Genomic DNA, 19,653 nt, shown 5'->3' on the forward strand with positions numbered 1-19,653 from the left:
TGTCTCTTTAAAATGACCAGTTCAATGAATAAATAGTGTTAGTCTATTCCTAGCAGCACTGAACAAGTTTCACTGAGATAAACTGCAAGAATGGAAAAATTCCTCCAACCTCATGACATCATTGCAATAACTAAGGACTGCTGTTTTTCCTTTAGCACTGGATTTTCTCTGCAGAGCTTTAATGCCTGTTCACTGTAACATTTATCACTTGTTGAATAAATGTGACTGAATTTTCCTTTTGTTGGGATTAAGAGCCGGGCCTGCCTGTCACACTCTGCTCATGTGATGGCAGCATGAGGGGTGGGATTACACCAGCTGCAGTGTGTTATGACCCCACAGGCTCTCACATCTCAGCTTTGTCCCATGGATTGAGAACATAGCCTATTCTGTAATAAGATATTTATGCTTATTGACTAGTCATTAGAATGCCATTGTGTAACGCTGGGGCAAGTCATTAAGTTGGCTGAGTGAGAGAGTGATCCCATGCTACTAAACAGAAAAAACTGCACCCTACACCACAGCATTAAGCAGGTGAGTGAAACAATTGCAATTGTAAACACTTGTAATGGTCACTTTTTCCAATTTTTTATTATTATTTATTTTTTCAAATGGCTTATTATTCTTGAAAAATTGTTGGTATATTTGTGACAAAAAAAAATCTGGCAATATAATGTAGCCTTGCATATCAGTAAAGGTACATGCCGCATAAAATGACTCAATATATTTTCTTATCTCCACCCAAGAGAGAAGCACGTATCGTAGTGCACTTGACTTACCAAGCCTAGCTATAGTCGGCCCAACAGTAATTGAACTCGCCTTTAACTGCTTGAAGCTACCAAGGAGCTACCCGGCTCATTCCCTTTAATGTATACTTGACGCTATTGCTCGTCTATTCTGAAGTTATGTTTCCAGTGGACTCAACACGGGTTTTATGAGGCAAGTTTGGAAGTAAATCCAGAGGATCGACTCGGTGAGTTAGTTGAAACAATGGTTTGTCATCTAGCTAGCTTGGTTTGGCAAAATGTGTTGATATTCTGGAGCTGTCTAAATAGTTAGCTTAGCTACGTTAGCAAGCCAACCTGTTTTACTAGCGTTGGCCTTGTAACGGGCAATGTTAGTTAGGGTAGCAAGTGTTATCGTTAGTAGTCGTAATTTGGTAACTACCTAATATTATAGATGATTGAAAAGATAAGAGAGGCCTTTTTATTTTACTCCCCAGGGGCCCAGGTATGGTTAAGGTGACTTTACACTGTGGCATACACAGCTAACTGGCTGTTTGGACAAAGTTAATGATATTTAGCTAACGCTAGCTTTCGTGAGCAAGATAAGCTATCTACCAATCAAGCTAATTTGTAAGACAGCAGTTGGATGTGGTCACGACTTGTCAGCTGTCACAAGTTGGCCCACTTTATCGATCGTGTTGGTCATGAGCAGTCAGCTGTTGTGCTCCTGTGGTCCGATATCTGCTAAAGATGTGTGGGCTCACGCACACACCTGGTAAAGCATGACTTAAGCCTTTTTACGAATCGTTAGGCTCTTTTGGTAAATTCGGCATACAAGTGATTTAACAAGTGGCACTTTTTTCAGTAAAATCTCAATTTTATTACTGATCCACACTGCTCGCTACCGCGCACTACAGGTGGAAGAAAATTCTGGGAATAAGAACTGAATCAGTTCTAAAAGTTGTGATTTTATTGAAATCAGTGCTGCTTGCTGAAACACGCATGCCGAATATACCAGAAGACACTAAACGATTCATTAAAGGTCTACTTAAGTCATGTTGTACCAGGAATGACCCGTTGCCAGATTTCATAATGGAGTTTGGCGTGACATCACGTATCGGCGCTCTGGTCTACATTTTTCTTTTTTACCAAGGTTAGCTAGGTAGCATTACACCGATGTTCTGATGGCTTACACGTGAACCAGATATTTTTCTTCTTAGCTTGGTTAAGTCGGGGGGTCCGTTTTAAGAAGCCTAGTGAATCACAAGGCTCCAGTGGAATGTAGCTTTCGGCCAGTTTTATGCTAGCTATAATGAGGCTCTTGTTTTCCACTGTGCTTTCTGCTGAGAAAGCTCTGTGAGGGTTTTATTTCCCTTCCCGCTGGCTTCTGACCCAGAAAGGAAGCAGCAACCACAACTGGCCTCTTTCTGAAAATGGTTGGTTAAATCTGCATGGGGTGATGTTGTGAAATTGTGCTCTGAGAGAAGTATTTCTCTAATCCTTTCTTGAGGTGTTTCCCCTGCTTTCATGGTGCCGCCCACACTTGGAAAGTTGCCCACACTGCAAGAAAAAACACAGAATTACTGAAAACTCACACTCAGTCCTATTTACCCCAGTCTTGTAACCCTCTCGGAAAACAAACAAATCCACAACCAATGTTTTAAAGTTGCCGTTATGCCATAATCTAATAGTCTACATATGAGCTGATGAAATGCCCCCAGCTCTGTTAACCAGGTTTCCCACTGGTTATGGAATTCCTGGAATATCATGGATTAGTGACAGGTGTATTCCAGACAGAGAAAGTCGGGGATTTGATAAATTTTCTCTGGGGAAGCCAGGGAACATAGGTTTGGGAAGTAGTTTTTCTATTACCTAGAACACATTCAGCCATCAGACACCATTGGAACTAGCTCAGATCCCTTTTATATATTGGAATACATATGTACAATATGTTGGATACTTCAGATTTGCTTTTAGTAAACAATTAGGCTTCTTAGGTTAATGGGCATTGAATGTACAGCAGATACAAGTGGGCAGACATCCCCAGCTGGCTGCTACCTCTGCTGCATGACTGATTAGGAAGGGGGTTTTGGAAAGTAAGCTGGAGGAAGTAAGCTCTGATGGCCTTGGAAAGCACTGATTTGGTTGGGTTTTAGTTTTGGAAATGAGGGCTGTAGCCTAGTCTTAACCAGACTGCTTGACCAGAAAGATTTTAATGGATCAGTATGGAGAAGGTGGGTTTTGTTCTGATTTGAGCTCCCCCTCCTATCAAACAGTCATCATCACTTATATTCTTTCTTGGAACTTGACTCTCTGTGGTTGTGTTACACCTGAAGCATAGAGGAAGTGAAACAGAAGAAACGACAGCAAAAATCTCTTCTTTGTTTTCCTGGGTTTTATTCAGCTGCAGTTTGCCGCCATAGTGAGAAAACACCCACTGCTAGTGAAACTGTGACTCACAATCTCTCCCCTTACAATCACTATGGGACCAGTGGTTCAATGCTTTCACCATAATTGTTATCCAATTTAGAGCCAACAGCGGTAAAAAATGTTTTTGCGTTTTTTGACACAAATCTATGCATTTTCACGTGATTTCAGACCATTGAAAATACAGAAGTGTCTATGGTACCAGGCTAAAACCGACTGTCACTCACTCAAGGTTAAAATTAGTACATTTAATTAGAATATTGCTTGTTTTGTAGACGGCTATTAGTCCTGGGGTCAGTAAAACATGCTGCTGGTCGTAGTACTGCATTGGACAAGAATTGAAACAACCATAAAACTGATTCAAAAAGGATTTTAATGACTTTTTGTTTCTCAGTTCTTCAAAATTACTCATTGGCCGCTCTGAAAATACGACCGGCGGCCTCATACATTTTTTTGTAGTCATGAAATGTTAGTATCTTTGACCCATTTCACTTTATTGCGTGTTGCTGGGAGTGCTGCCCATCAACAGTGTAATCCTGTCTTGTGCTCAACAGGTACAGGAACTAGCCCACCTGGCTGGCGGTCCACCCAGCATAATGCCCCCAGCAGCCTGCTGACACCGACACCTTCCCCGAGACTGTGGAGGGAGGGAGCTGGGAGCGAGCTAGCTAGCATGCAGCAGCGGCTGCCGAGCTAGTTGTCCATGAGGCAGCGCTGCTGAGCGGCGAGCAGTCGGTGCTGTCTGCGCGTCTACCGAGCCGGCCATGGATGACTTCACCACCCGGACCTATGGCACCAGCGGCCTGGACAACAGGCCTCTGTTCGGGGAGACCTCGGCACGGGTAGGAGCCTGGGTGGAGTGTGTGTATGGGTCAAACACTAGCTGAAACACACAGGGCCTACTTGCACACATACAAACACACACACGGCTGATATTTTGTGCCAAAATTCAACATAAATTTCACCATTCTCATGCCAAAAATTCCTAAAAATTTCAAGTATTCAACTGTTTTCCCCAGAATTGTATTCTTGTCAGGGTGGAAAAGCTTCTGAAACGGCATTTAGACCATCATGGGACACTAAAACTCTCCATTGAAATCAAGGATGTGATCATAATAACAACAACAACAAAAAATAATAATGAGACACTGGCTGATGTGTGATTTTTAATAAAAGACCAATACCAGCCCCATATATCAGTCTTAACCCCAGGCTGCATGTGTACAAGGAGACCCTGGGAGAAGTGTGTGAGTTAAAGAAATTATGTGTTCATACTTCCGGTATGGTGTGTGTGAAAGAGAGAAAGTGTACTGGTCTTTATCTAGTGAATGTGGTTTTCAGTGAGCGTATGAGAAGGAGTAAGATAAGTCTAGAAATATGTTGTTGTGTCTGAGCTGATGTGTTGAACTCCTCTCCGCAGGATCGAATCATCAACCTCGCTGTGGGGGGATTCACGTCTCTGGTTGTTCTAGTAAGTACTAAACAACTCCTGGACGAGGTTTTCCATGGTGCATGGTTGGCCACCTCTCGCACAAAATGCACAAATGCCATCCTAGTACTTCTTTCTTTTAGATTCATATTGGATGCTTTGATGCATAAAGCTGATGTTCAAACCTGGTGTTTCTTGTCATTGTAGTTTTCAACCAGCAAAGATTCTAAGATTCTATTCTTTAAATTCTTAAAATCCTTCTTTAACCTGTCTCCTCCACTTCATCTACATCTCCTCTTTAATGATTGAAGTGGATTTGATAGGTGAAATCTGGGATCATAGCTTTCACCTGGTCACTGTATTTCATGGAAAGAGCAGCAGTCCTAATATTTTGTATGCTCAGTATACGATCATGCAGGAGCACCAGCAATGAGTTACTGGAAACGTTCTGAACTGGATGAACTTGGAGGAAAATGCAATATTATAAGCTTCTTAATTGGAATGCGGTTAGTTATTTTTCACCATGTCACCATGACAGGTTTCTTTGTCCACTCTTAGATGAATCCAGAACAGGGTTTATAGTACAATATGCATCATATCTGCTCTACTAAGCACAGCTGGACTTCATGTCCCTTAACAATTAATTTCCTGTTGTCCTTATTCTTATGCGGCCTATTTATAGTTTCATAGCTTTCATTAGCTGTGGTCAATCAAATAGGCTGCTTTGAAGGAACAGTAACCCAAATAACAAATTTCATGATCATATATGTGCCGGTTTGTTTTGAATGAACACAATTGGACTTAATGTGCCTTAACAATTAATTTCCTGGTGTCGTTTATCTTAGACTGCCCATTTATAGTTTCATACCTTTCAGCTATGTTCAGTGAGAAATAAGCAGGTTTTTCCAGCTTTGTTTCTTTATTCTGGTTGTTAAATTGGTCTTGAATTCAATACCAGGTAGCATTAAAAAGGTCTTCATTGTCTCTTTCTGAAACCTGCAGAAACTGATTAGAGTCAAATGTCATGGTACACCTTTGTGCCATGGCAGGCCAGTTGTAAATCCCTGCCCCAGTCTATAAAAAGCACGATGTCTACTGTATGTAAAGCATTTCTTTGGCTGCCAGCCCAAGAGGAACAGGGTGTTGACGGCTGGAACAATAACTGTGTTGTTTTTACTTCTCCTTTAACATTGTGACTGTCTCCACTGTTAGTGCCTTTGGCACTGGCATTATCTGTCACTCTTTCCTTTTAAAAGGATTTTATTCATTGAGCTCATTTATTAGATTAGCAAGGAAAAGGAAAGATGTCTTGAAGAAACTTAGGCAGCTTTTATATTGAACATAAAATGGGTGAATTGTTGGCTATATATCCCATTCATGACCTTTCGTAGTGTACAAATATTTTTTAGGAAAACTTGGACATATTTGTGACTGAGTCTCTGATGTGTCTTCTAGGTGACTGTGATCAGTTCGTTTGTGTTCCCCTCGATGCCTCCGAGACCACTCAATGTCTTCTTCGCTGTGTGTATCCTGCTAGCCTGCGGATCCACCATAGTGCTGGTAAGACACACACACACTGGGTAGTGTTAATGACAGACGGATATATGGAGCTGATATAGGCCTTTTGTTAAAAATCAGATCTGGTCCAGTCAGTGTTGTCCACCTCTGATATGATGGATATGATGCAGTTTGATTGATTACATATCTATTGTAGAATTGATCAATACTACACTGGTTGTCTATGGGAAGACCTTTACCTGAACTGATTCTAATGTGCTGTTTTGATTGGATCTCTCTCCCTCCCTCCCTCCCCTCCCTTCCTCCCCTCCCTTCCCCCCCTCCCTTCCCCTCCCCTCCCCTCCTCCAGATATTCTGGTACCGGCAGGGCGACCTGGAGCCCAAGTTCAGGAATCTGATCTACTACATGCTGGCGTCCGTCGTGCTGCTGTGTCTATGTGCCAACCTCTACTTCCACGACGTCACGTAGACGACGTCACAGGAAGAAGAAGAAGAAGAAGGGAAGACATGGCCTTGACAGACGGAAACACATACACTGACAAACACACGCAACGTGAGAGAGGAGAAACGACGCGGAAGGAGGAACGCGACGATGAACGAAACACACTTTTACCAACGCGACCAAAACAAAAAGACACACACACTAACTCGAATGCATTTTTTTGCGTACCAAGGACTTTCCACCAGTCGGACCAAACCATAAAGAGACTTGATGGTTCCAGTGGGATCGGAGATAACGGGACTTGTTGGTGCCGGTTCACATGGCGTAGAAATCTATCCTATCATGATGCAAAGAGGCCGCGCATCGGCCTGCGGACACACTGCTGGATGGGGATTTGGGCGAAGAAGTGTGTTTACATGCACAAATATTACTATACACAGTCATATCCTGTTTACAATAACCAGCTCATATCCTTAGTATGAGAAATGCGTTAAGGTAATGAGGCGTGTATACACCTTGATCATGTTTACTGTCAGTAAGAAGCTCTGTTCCCACGTTAATATTCGGAATATTGTTTTTATTTGGGATTGAATTGCTATGAAGATGCATATTAACAGCTGATTAAGACCTTAAAGGAAAAATCCCCCTTTACATACTGTTAACACTGTTAGATATCATCAGTCTGGTCAGTTTAGTGCATTCCTGGAGTTATTTTGTGATTTCAACCTGCCTCGTCTACTTCTACTTCAGTTAGTGATTTCCTACGTTTCCCAGAATGCCTTTGGACAACCCCCAGAGTAGCTGTTTTTTTGTAACAGCGTTAAAGAGTGTTTTAGAGTGGATTTTTCCTTTAACCAGGATGTGAGCTATGAGCTAGAATACTGTGCATGTAAACACACTGAGTGAAGTACTGTAGACTTTACACACTAGCTCACACACAGCAATAGCACAGGCAGCATTGGGGTTTTGTGGCAAATGTATGTAACAGTTTTTTTGTTTTTTTTCTGTCTGTCACCACTTCTTCTACTTTCCTGCTCTTTCAGCTTATCTGATCGTCATGGTTGGGGGGGGGGGGGGGTTTAATTAATTTTCCGAATCAAAGTCAAGCCAAGAGGATTTTTTTTATAATAATCGTCCAAACTGATTTTAACGTGGAATTACGTCGACTGCCAACGCTTGCACTAAGCGGAGCCGAATTCCAGTTTTGTCGAAGCCATACGCGCTTGCGCACACACACACACACACACACACACACACACACACACACACACACACACACACACACACACACACACACACACACACACACACACACACACACACACACACACACACTCGTTCACTCAGGCCAGCTGCAGCACCAATGAAGACGAATGGGAGCATTCCAGGTGGCTTACACTGAAGCTGTACAACACAACAGATCTGTTATACGGATCTGTATCGATCTCTATATCATATTGATGTGTCTGTGATCTAAATTTTGCACTTGTCCTGCCATTTACACATCTGAGCTGGGTTTCTCAATGTTTGTAGCGTTAAGAAGTAGCTCTTAGCTTGGTTACAAAAATGTGTTCTGACATCAGGAATGAGAATCATAATGATTAGAAGGTTCGGTAGTAGGCCTGTTTAGATCAGTAAACTCAATATGTGAAACAGGATTTTGTAAATTGAGGATAGAAATTGGGCAAACAGCCTCTTGTTGTCTATGTAGGGTTGCTTTACTGTAGGCAACTTGGAACACACCCACAACATGCCAATAGAGAAAGGGTAGAGCTGGGCTTGGTTTCCAAAAGCATCTCAGCGCTGATGTCGGGCGAGTTTGACAACACACCGGCATTTTCATCATGATGTCTTGAAGTGTCCCAGTTCCTTTAAATCAAGCAGATTCAGTACTAACCAGCCACAGCAAGATTCTTATGTAAAAATACATGTGTTTTATCAGTGTGGCTGCAACAGAGAGGAGCGTCCCATCCCCACTAATTGAGACGCAGTAGATTCTTAATGAAATTCACAGTAATGTTATGACTGACATCATGAGCGACCCCTAGCTGGCCTTGTAACTGAAGGCTATGGTAAGCAAACTGACAGAGAGCTTAGTGCTGAGAAACACTGCGGGAAACCAAGCCCCGCCTTCACTGAGATGAGATCTCCTTGCCACGACCTTAGGATTGTCAAAGCCATGTGTTGCTTTTTTATTTAATAATATTTTATGGAATAAACAATCTGTACCCTGACTGCCTCTTCCCTTTTTTCCTCTGTGTTCACTGCATGACAGCAAAAACAAACCAAACCAGCTGCTGCTACTTTACATGATGAATAAAGCAGTTGATAATATGATGCTTTATTCGGTGTCTGTGTTGTCATCCCTCAACGGCTAAGTTGACACTTTAGAATGATAAAAAAATATCACCCATAAAAACAACTGACAAGTACATAGGCTTAGTACAGAACTCTTGGTCTCTTTATTGACTGTTTCAGTTACAGCACAACAAGGCGTGTCAGGGAAGGGAAATTGGTTGGATTTATTTTAGACACTTCCCAGCACAGCCTTGGTGTAAGTGTGTTATGGTAATAATACAAAGGCAAACAGATGGCATGGACTGGAAAACAACAGATCTCAACGTATCATGGATAGGCAAGTTGTGCCGAATGAACGGCATTAAAACAAGTAGTCTAAAAAGTACTTGTGCAGCTTTAAAAACTCATCAGCTGGTAAATGTATCTCATATGACCAAGGACATGGAGTTTGGCTTCTGGCTGAGAATGGGAAATTCAGCACCACTGGAATCCAAGGTGGCAAATTCAACTATATTATTCATGATTTTTTTTCTAGTAATGTCATATGTAAATGTTTGCGTTCAATGTACAAACATAAAACCTCATTTGCGGTTTTTCCTCACCACAAAAGATGAAAATGAGGAAGGAATTTGCAAGGTTTCTTCCATTGGTTGTCAGGTGCCATTTTCATTTATTGTTTTCATAATGTGAGCATTTTAAAGCCCTTTGAGACTGTAACTGTCATTAACGACTATACAAACTTGACTAGAAATGAGCTGATTCACCAGTTTACGAGGACGGTCCGGATGTGCAAACCCGCTAAATGTGACTTTTCCAGTGGCCAGTGAGAGAACTGCCACCTCTTGCAGTGCTCTCTCTCTGTTAATACATTCAAGTGAGTAGAAATTCAGAAATTGATAGGATGGCATATTAACCGCAGCCTCATGCTGGTAAATGTAGGCTGTGGCTGGTCCATTTGTCTATTCTATCAGCCACTTGAAGCAGAACTCTGGCCCTTTTTCAACCTGGACCCTGTTGTCCCATCATGCTGATTGAATCTGACCAAAATCTGGTCTATTGCTTCATTATAGAGCTACCTGTCTTTGCTTGCAGTCCTATAGGGCAAATGGAGACTCCAAGAATCAAACCTAAAAACAGCCAAAGCATGTCACATTGATTGCTTGCTCTGTAATGAGATGCCAGTAAAAAGATGTAAATGAAAAATACATAAGGTCAGGCCATTCTCATGCAGTTTAGATGCTACTTTGGCCGTTGTTTTAGCACTTCCTTGTTTCCACTTTGCCATCCAGATGCAGCTTCATGTCTACATGCACTGATGTGTACAGTAGTGCAAAATAAATAGTTGTCAGGTCATGGATTAACTGAAACTTAAATATATACATCTCTCATTACAGAGTGAGCGTCAACATGTGTGTCTCGGTATCAGCTGACACTCAAAGTGAAGTGCTCTGAATTGGAATCAGCAATGAAAAAGTGGTATTGGTGCAATGCCAGCAGAGCAGTGTCTTTCATTGACATGTGGCCTTTTGACTTGTTACCATGCATTCACACTGCAAGCAACACCATCAACAAGCCACTGGAAGTCGAGCGAGCAGGGAAACTGAACAAGTTTGTCAGCGGAGAAAAGTTGGCCGTGGCTGAACTTTCCACTTTCCAGATTCCTGCGCTTCCTTGTTTCCCTACAGATGTGATTTTGTATGAATGGATGAGAAGGTGATTACAACCAGTCAAAGCTTCCTAGTTCTCTATTTGAAAGACTACAGGAATCAATGTCTCAGAAACGCTTGGAGAACGGTTGCATCCATTGTTGGGGTTGATTTAAGTGATGTAATGTTATGAAAGGCAGCAAAAATACATGATTTGCCTGTTTAAAACTTTGCAGTTGCAGACTACATAGATGCAGCCCACAATCGCTCAGAATAGAGCAACACATCAACCAAGTTGCTCGCAGTGTGAACACGGGGTTAAGGGCCATGAGCAACTTTTTAAGGCAATTCAAATGGGCAACACCATCATCAGCAGGGATGAACATTGGTAAAAAAGAACAAAGAAATCAATGTGGATAGCACAGGAAACAGGTTGATATACAAAATACTGTTAGTCATGGCTGATGGCATAGTTGCTAAGATTTGACCAATATGCGTTAGCAGTATATTGGTCTAGCCCTAATAATGATTTACACTGCCTCAAAATGTTGCACACCCTTTTAGATTCTCCGCTGATGTAATATGAAGGCGCAGTGTAAGGCTAACTTGCCACATCTAGTATATTAGCATTAGCTGTGCAAGCACAGAGCCTCGTTCACATTGCGTCCAGGGGCTTGGCATAACGCAGACGACACAATACATAACCTGTCAAACCTAGCTCTGTTTCATTTATGACCAAACCAAGTAGGCTTTTAGTAAAAATTCATAGTTCATGGTTTAAAACGGGAGTCTAGAAGAACTTGACCTCCGCTCCCAGTACGTCTGGAGAAGAGTTACTGTAGCTGCTGTTGATGTTGGTGTGGTTCTGTTCAGCAGGTAGGTGTTCATCATGCTCTACACAGGAAGAAAGAGACTGGCAGCCTCATGATTGGGAACTCAGTGATGACATCAGGCTGGCAAATGAGGCTCCAGCTCAGTCTGAGCCTTCCTGGTTCTCCAGGATCGGATCTGAGGAAAGACAGAGAGAGAGAGAATAGAGCAGACTAAGTGTGTGTGAAGAGAACAGAGTATGTATATGTTTTTTTGTGTGTGTGTGTGTGTTACCTGTCAGTGTGCTGCTGATGTTGGGAGGAGAGACGATGAGCACGGCGCTGCCAGCTGCTATCCCAGAATCCACCACTGACCCCTCCACTGAGGCGGAGCTCAGAGCCTGACGCACCCGTGCACAGATGTTCACAGTTACACACATACAACAACAACAAAACAATTTAACAATTCTAAGTTTGGGAAACTTTAAATACAGGGCTGATACTGGAAGCTCAGCAGAACAGGCATGCTTTACCTTGTCAGTGAAGCCGCCCGCCATTGGTCCCTGAGTTTCCGGGGCAACATTTTCCGCATCGACCAGGAGACTTGTGGCGTCTAGCCTGTCTTCCTGGCCCCGCCCCTCCGTCTCCACGACGAGCTGCGATTGGCCGAGGTGATCCGGGGAGGCGTGGTCGGAGGTGACGGTTTGGATGATGACGCCGTCGCTGGAGCAGAGGCCCTCTGTCTGAGATGGAAACACACACATGCGCACAGGTGATTATGTATACACTGCACTATACACTGGAAAACAAACCACTGAGACTGTTAAGGCTGAAAATCCCCTCCGACACTCACCGACAGGCTGTGCAGGATGATGTGTTCAGGCGAGGAGGGGGAGGAGCTCGTCGTCAGGGTCACTGTGCCGTTATTGGCCAAGCTGAGAGGAAGGCCCTGACTGGTGGACAGGCTGAGCGGCAGGCCCTGACTGGATGTGGTCTGGAGGTAGTAGGTCCCCGGGGTGCCGGTGGGCTGCAGGTGGAAGGACTGGAGAAGAGGGAAAAACATGGATATACAGGGAGTCGGAAAAGTCTGGAATTACATGGAAACTACTGACTAGGTTTAGACTGATATATGAGTTAGACCGATATTGACCTTTAATTAAAAATCAGATCTGGTCCAGTCAGTGTCGTCCACCTCTTTCATTGATTGCATATTTATTGTAGAATTGATCAATACTACTACTACCTACTACAAGAGGAAATCCTGGAGAAACACTGAATACTTGGAATTGCATTTTTTTGGCACAAATGATCGACTCTCAGCAGTTTTAATCTAAAAATATCAGTATTGGCTTTCAAAAACCCATAACAGTGAAACTGCAGGCTGAATATATGTGTGTGTGTGTGTGTGTGTGTGTGTGTGTGTCGTGCTCACAGGTAGGATCTCGAAGGTCTGCAAGGCTCCCGTGTTCAGTGTGATGGTCTCACTGTCGCTAGCTGCTGTAGAAGAGTCTGAGGCTGAGAGAGACAGAGAGAGAGAGAAAGAGAGAGAGAGTATGAGATACAGGGGAAGAGAGGGAGAGGGAAAGGGTGGGTGCGCTTGTTTTAGGGCTCCCAGTTGGGTGGTGATGTACCAGCTGGGTGGAGTTTGCACTGGTTTTAAAATAGGACAACAACCAAATGATAAAACAATCGGACAGAAAAAGAAACATTCAAAGTCCATGTAGATTAGGCGTGAATTCTCAGAATGTGTAAAGTTACTATATAATAAAACAGATATATAGATATAGATATAGTAGAGTGGGTCTCACCCAGGTGTGTGATCTGCAGTGGGATCTGGACAGGGATCTGCAGCGCGGCGACAGAGCTGGGAGCGGGGCTGCTGCCGCTCTCCTCCAATCGCGTGACTCGGATCTGGAGCGAGGAGGAGGGACTTCCCGGTCCGGCTGCCGTCTGAGAGGACTCCATCAGCTCCTGGAGGCCTTTCAGTAAGACTGCGCACACACACACACACACACACACGCACACACACACTTTATGAATGTCATCGATTATAGATAAAGGGATTCAAATTCAAAGTGAAATGCACCAGAAATATAAAAATACGACGTGTCTGTACCGCTGAAGGGGATCTCCTTGTGATTGGCTACTTGTCTCTTGATGCTCCACCACTTGGAGCGCAGCCATTGGGGGGATCGGACGCTGCTCCACCCGCCTGCTAGCTCCTCCCACTTTAGATCATTCTCATCCTCCACCTCCAGCTCCGATATCCTAAACACACACACACACACACACACACACACACACACAACTTAATTTTATCCAATTCATATAATACAAATGTTATGAATAATAAGTGTGCATTCATATACAGTAAGCTTCCATTACACACACACACACTCACTCACTCATGTGTAGTGTAGATTAGGCATGGGCGATATCCAAAACATTGCGATATTTTGTGAATATCGTGATATTTTGTGAATATTGCAATACTTTGGTTATTAGTATTATAGTAGTGTAGATCCCTGATAATCTTATTATGGATGTATGTTCGTAATGTGTTTTCGCACAAAGCTTGAGTACACACACACACTCACACACACTCCTCCCTCCCCACCTGCGTATTAGGTTCAGGTCGTCTTCCTTCGTCCATTCCGTTCCGCCGCTGTGTTTCCAGTTCAGGTAGTTGAGCCACTTGGACCGGCACTGTTTCTCGGAGCGGGTGCGGACCTGGTCGGCGACCGACGCCCAGGACACGCCCCCGGTGACGGCGACCCCCGGCGGCACGCCCGCCATCTCGTACACCACCTCGGCGAGGCGTCGCTCCTCCTCCTCGCTCCATTTGCCTGGTGCATAGGAAGACAAAGAAAAGATGCAGACAAATGATACTAGGGTTCAACTGAGATTTTTGAAGGCCCATACTGATATTGATAGTTTTGTACTGAAGCTGCCATAGTTGATATTTTGTGCCAATATTCAATATCTACAAATTTGACTACTTTCATGCCAAAAAAAGGCTCAGAAAATTACAAATATTCAGTGTTTTCCCCACTTTCCGCACTTGAAAACCTAGAAAAACATAAGGAAGGATTTTCTGTTTTCTGGGGATTTTTCTAATACAAATTTGGAAATTGCAATATTTCTATTTTTTTATATGCAACCCCAACACACACGGCATCACACACCCTCCTCTGTACCTGTGTTGCATGTGTCCTTCATCAGTCGGCAGCGGTCCTTAACGGAGGAGGCGCTGCGGCCCAGAGCCGCTCCTATGGTCGCCCAGTCGTTACCGTGCTTCTGCCTCAGCCTGAACACACACACACACCAAGTGTCAAGCTTTAAATAATATACTCATGTAAAAAGAATCTACAAAATATGAAGAAATGAAAAGAAAGATATATACTTACGCTTTTAGTTTCTCAATCTCATCAGGAGTATATCTTGGAAAAAGAGAATCAGCAAATTATCATTGGACACATAAGAAAAACAATAGAGTTTTGTTGTATTAGACAGCACATAGTGGTCAGTAAATGGTGTATGAGGGTGTGTGTGTGTGTGTGTGTAACCCAAGTGTGTTTTCCCTTGCCTCTTCATTACATACTCACTTCCCCACATGGTTGCGGTTGTCGTACATGCGCAGCACCCGTCTGTACACGGCGAACAGCGGCCGGTTTAAGCCCCAGGCCACGCTGCGGTAGAAATCCTTCCTCTCCTCCTTGGACATCTCGAATATGATCTCTGCCGGGTCCTCCATGCCTCGGCCCTGACACACACACACACACACACAGTATCATATACACTGTACGGCGAGTATAGCATTGAACTTGACGTCTTCAGATGCTACAGAGAGACAGAAAGTTACATGCCAGAGAGTAAAAACCAAGGCGGTAAAACCAAGAGGTCACGAGAGCGAGATGCCTACCTTTACATAGCGCTCAATGTTGCTCATGAGAATGTCGATCTCCTCCTTTGACCACATGCCCTGCTTCCACTTATGACCTAAACACCAGGAGAGGTCATACTGCCTTCACACAGACATTACACATTACATACAGCATGGTTCTTGTATGTGTATGTGTGTGTGTGTGTGTGTGTGTATACCTTTATTAGCCAGTGTGTCTTTGTCTTCTTTAGTGGTGAACCAGGCCTGACTGACCGGTGAAACGTCCTCCGTCTTCTGATGAGGGGAGAGAGAGTCCTCGTCATCGTGTAGGATCTACACACACACACACACACGCACACCAAGGGCAGTGAGTACTTCTCCGGGAATTTTCGTCACAAAACAGCACTGAATGGAGTTTCAAGAAAGAAAGAAGGGAAGGACGAAAGAGGGAGAAGCAGAAGAAGAGAAGGACGAGAAAGGAGGGGAACTGTGTCTGAACCTGAATCTGGGCGACGCCCTCCTCAGAGATGTCACTGTCTGCTGTGGCAGTCATCGTCACCTCGAAGCTCTCGTCATTCTCCGACACTGGGACAGGAGAAAGAGAGAATGAGATAAAGAACTTTCTGACACTTATTGTATCGTCCTATGTGGCAAACTCCACCCATCTGGCACTCCGAACGGGTTAAAACAAACGCTAACAGTTATACGCATATACTATTTGAATCAGGTATAGTAAATATATGCATCTGTAGTGTTGATGTCCCTGTGATTAATGGTGACTGATGGGTAAAAATAAATCACTCAGGGCTGTGTGTGTATGTGTGTGTGTCTCACTGGGCAGAGTGACCACGGAGAACTGCGGTGTGTCCGAGTCTTCCTGCTCTTCTGTGGTGAGATGCAGTTTCTTCTGGAGGGGTTCTGAGTCCTCATCTACACACACACACACACACACACACACACACACACACACACACACACACACACACACAATCTTCAACAAACTGATGTAGACAAACACACATGTACTGTAGATCCAAAGGATGTACAGTACATTACATTATCCAATTATGTTTCTGTGAGTAAAATAAAAAACAAATAAAATACAAGGGCAAAATATATTCAAAACACTGTAAAATTATGCCAAATGTGCAAGAGTCAGTACAGCATAATTTTCAATGAAAACACATTTGATGCCAGAAATCTAAAATGGTTTTACAGTGTATTTTGCATTACAAATTAGACCAAATGTCAGTGTGAATGACTGTAAAAAAAAGTTTAAAAAAGGAAATAAACAAAGATAGGAAGAAAGAGAGAAGTGTGTGTGTGTGATAACGCACCATTAGGAGGACAGTGCAGTATGATGCTGCCGTCACAGTCCTGAGTGAGTGTAACAGAGTTGACGGTTTCTAACGCCACGTCCTCCTCTTCCTCTGCTGCTGTGCTCATGATGCACCTGGCGAAGACAGCAGATCAACTGATTCTTCTACTAATCTGGGGTTGGCTGCTAGATCCAGAGTATATTTCCCACACCTATAGAGGGCTTTCAGGTGATGTAACGCCCCCTCTGGCGGCCATGTTGGAGGTCCTCAGCTCTGTGAACAGCTGATTGTGTTTCTAAACACACAACTTGCACGTCTCAACAGAATTGAATACACGTGGTTAATTTCTGTGCTGTTTCTGACTGGCAACTGATCATTTCATCACTGATACATCAGTTAATGTCAGTTTGTTAGCTACTGAACCATAGTATTTGGTCAGCTGACTATCACTGTCTTGTTGTAAACACATCTGACTTGCAGATCTGCAATAAAACACTTGTTTTGGTTAAGAGTACTGATTTTAGTACCTGTTGGTGTTTAACAATGGATCTTATTTCTGTTCTTTTATCATGAGGTACAGAATAACTGTTCTGTATAAGGGGTGGACAAAATAACAGCATATATATAAGGACTTTAACTTTGAAGTAACTCACAATTGTACATAGGAAGGAAGCCAGGAACACTAAAGCACTCAGCCTCCCTCTCCCCACTACCCACCCAGCCAATAGCAATCAGCATGCAGTTGATTGGCAAATGGGAGTGAGGCTCTCTTGCCATGATTGCCAAGATTAATTTGTGACATATTATCTTCTTGATTTATGTTCACCCAGCCTGGGGATTACTTCTACTGAATGCAAACTTACACAACCTACCTACAGGGGCTTTAAGCTGAATGCCAATTAGCAGTATGTGTCTGTTTTAAAAGAGGTCCGATAATCACCAGTGTAATATGTGTGTTTTCAATGCAACATGAGGCAACTAACAGAGTCACAAAGAGGAGAGTGGGAGTCATTAGCTGAGGAATATGAGGTTTTTTTCTAGCACCAGGAGCACCCTGGGGTGCAAACGCTGTTCCCTCGTGATGCTCCCGTGATCCAAGATCACAATGCCTCCAGACAAACTGCTGACTTCATGAACAGCAGGATGAAGTCAAACGTATTCAACGGCCCCGATCAGCACATCTAAACATCAGTAGTAGTAGATTTCCACCTCCTCCATCCCTCAAAGAACTGGAGGTTTCCTTCTTCATAAGGTTCAGGTACTACATATTTATATATTGTTAGGTGTTTCTGTTATTTTGTCCACACCCTGCAATTGCTCTATATGTGTTTACTTGTGGTTAGATTTGGTCTCAGCACCTGAGTAGTTTTATTGACAGTAAAACATGGATAGTTTGTCTACAGAAAAAGCAAAAGAAATCTTTCAGCAGACCTGTATACCTGTACTGACAATTTAAATTAAATGACATCCACCTTCTGTTTTTGTTGTGCAATTAACACTTCACTATCATACATAAGCTTGATAATGACCTAACATTGATACACAACTAACAAATCACACAAGCAGCAGCAAAATGAGGTTGAGTCTAAAGTGAAGGCACCAAAACATTATTATGACAATAATACCATACTATGACAATTGTTTATTTAGCAGAATAAACACAGAAGTTGTCGTCCAGTTAATTAGAGCTTTAATTTTCACATCCTTCTTCAGATTGTATGAACTAGTCGGTCTTGTATGGACGTCAAACCAAACTCCGTTCACAAATCTGGCAATTTCATGCTGCCTTGTTCCTCGACAAACATACACAAGTTGCACAACACGACTTAAAAACTGTTACGAATTCTTCTGGTGTTCTAGTAAAGTCGGAGTATAGATGACCCACTAAACAGCCCTTTATTTAAATAAAATATCAACTTTTATAATTGGTTCACCCTGCTCGCTATCGCCGTCCACAGTGTGTTTCGGTGAAGAATAGTGTGGGAATAACCGGGAATAACAGACGAGCCGATTGTAAAAGTTGACCTATTATTGAACTAATTGCTGCTTATTGTATTGGACTTATGCCGACTTGAATAGTGGATCATAACGATTTGCAAAAAGTCTTAATTTATATACTGAGTTATGCATCTTCGCCGATAAGCAAGACATTATTCTCCATATTCTGAATGGAGTGAGGCATGACGTTCTCTCCGTACGTATCCGGGCCACAAAAACACACTGATGAGAATGAGATGCAGTGAAGGGATGGATGCCTCACTATGTAAGTCAAAACATTTAACTATTGCTTAACCATCCCTTTACACTGACTGCAGAGTCTAAATGAATGCAGCGACGACAACTGCCGTGCATATACATAACACAGTAACTGTTAATGTTGTCATGTATCCTGGAGGTAGCGAGTGTCCGCTACCAGTCAAGCTTGCACACAATGCTAACCATTAGCATCCAGCAAGCTAGCCAGCTAAATGAAAGAAGACGAAAAATCTCAGGCGCCATGTTAGTTGACAAGGTGAAGCTTATGGCGTCTGTGCAGTTCGACGATGGTCTAGTGCTTTATTCTCTGTTCTGTGGTGATGTTTTTCCATTCTGAACTGTGTCTGCGCTGTCCCTCGGCTTCAAGAACCAAACAGAAAGTGAATTTTACTTTTGATTCGGCTACTTACTTCCTGTTTTTGGTCCGGGGACTTCGGAGTTACCAGGATGAAGGCAAATGCCAGGATGGAGGATCGGCCGTCCGAAGGCCACGGGGTTGCCAGATAAACAGATTACCCGTAAATAGAAGGAGCTGTGTGTGTGTGTGTGTGTGTGTGTGTGTGTGTGTGTGTGTGTGTGTGTGTGTGTGTGTGTGTGTATGTGTGTGTGTGTGTGTGTGTGTGTGTGTGCGTGCTTGCGTGCGTGTGTGGTATGAAAAATAATAAACATTAATCATTTTATTATTTTTTTACTATCGTTATTTTGTCATTTTACGAGTATTTTATGTAGTAAGTATAATATGAGAGTGTTAAATTATATTTTAAATTGTTCGTAAAATTATGAAATAATAACATTTACAAAATAATGACAAAATAAAACTATGGCTACTTACTTCCTTACTTCCTTCTAAATTATAGAAGAACCAAACCTGGCAACCAGCACGTCCGCTCTCAAATGCACCCGT

The 19,653-nt window shown here is 43.0% G+C and overlaps 2 protein-coding genes across 2 annotated transcripts; one reads left to right on the plus strand and one right to left on the minus strand.

Moving 5' to 3' along the window:
• The first annotated feature begins 866 nt into the window (after positions 1-866).
• On the plus strand, positions 867-8,772 carry tmem243b (transmembrane protein 243, mitochondrial b). Its single transcript, XM_071904359.2, has 6 exons — positions 867-970; positions 3,704-3,991; positions 4,570-4,620; positions 6,034-6,138; positions 6,446-7,093; positions 7,142-8,772. The coding sequence occupies exons 2-5, from the start codon at positions 3,914-3,916 to the stop codon at positions 6,563-6,565; spliced, it is 354 nt and encodes a 117-aa protein (XP_071760460.1). The 5' UTR covers positions 867-970; positions 3,704-3,913; the 3' UTR covers positions 6,566-7,093; positions 7,142-8,772.
• A 200-nt stretch (positions 8,773-8,972) lies between these two features.
• Positions 8,973-19,227, minus strand: dmtf1 (cyclin D binding myb-like transcription factor 1). The gene is made up of 17 exons (XM_078282033.1): positions 19,160-19,227; positions 16,512-16,627; positions 16,009-16,104; positions 15,674-15,759; positions 15,393-15,507; positions 15,214-15,290; positions 14,897-15,054; positions 14,699-14,731; positions 14,489-14,598; positions 13,909-14,137; positions 13,408-13,559; positions 13,100-13,282; positions 12,724-12,806; positions 12,145-12,333; positions 11,825-12,034; positions 11,587-11,692; positions 8,973-11,490 (listed from the first exon to the last, which is right to left on the minus strand). The coding sequence occupies exons 2-17, from the start codon at positions 16,618-16,620 to the stop codon at positions 11,456-11,458; spliced, it is 1,971 nt and encodes a 656-aa protein (XP_078138159.1). The 5' UTR covers positions 16,621-16,627; positions 19,160-19,227; the 3' UTR covers positions 8,973-11,455.
• Between the last annotated feature and the right edge of the window lie 426 nt (positions 19,228-19,653).

This window comes from Centroberyx gerrardi, chromosome 24, assembly GCF_048128805.1.
Source record: "Centroberyx gerrardi isolate f3 chromosome 24, fCenGer3.hap1.cur.20231027, whole genome shotgun sequence".
In the NCBI taxonomy this organism is placed as follows: Eukaryota; Metazoa; Chordata; class Actinopteri; order Beryciformes; family Berycidae; genus Centroberyx; species Centroberyx gerrardi.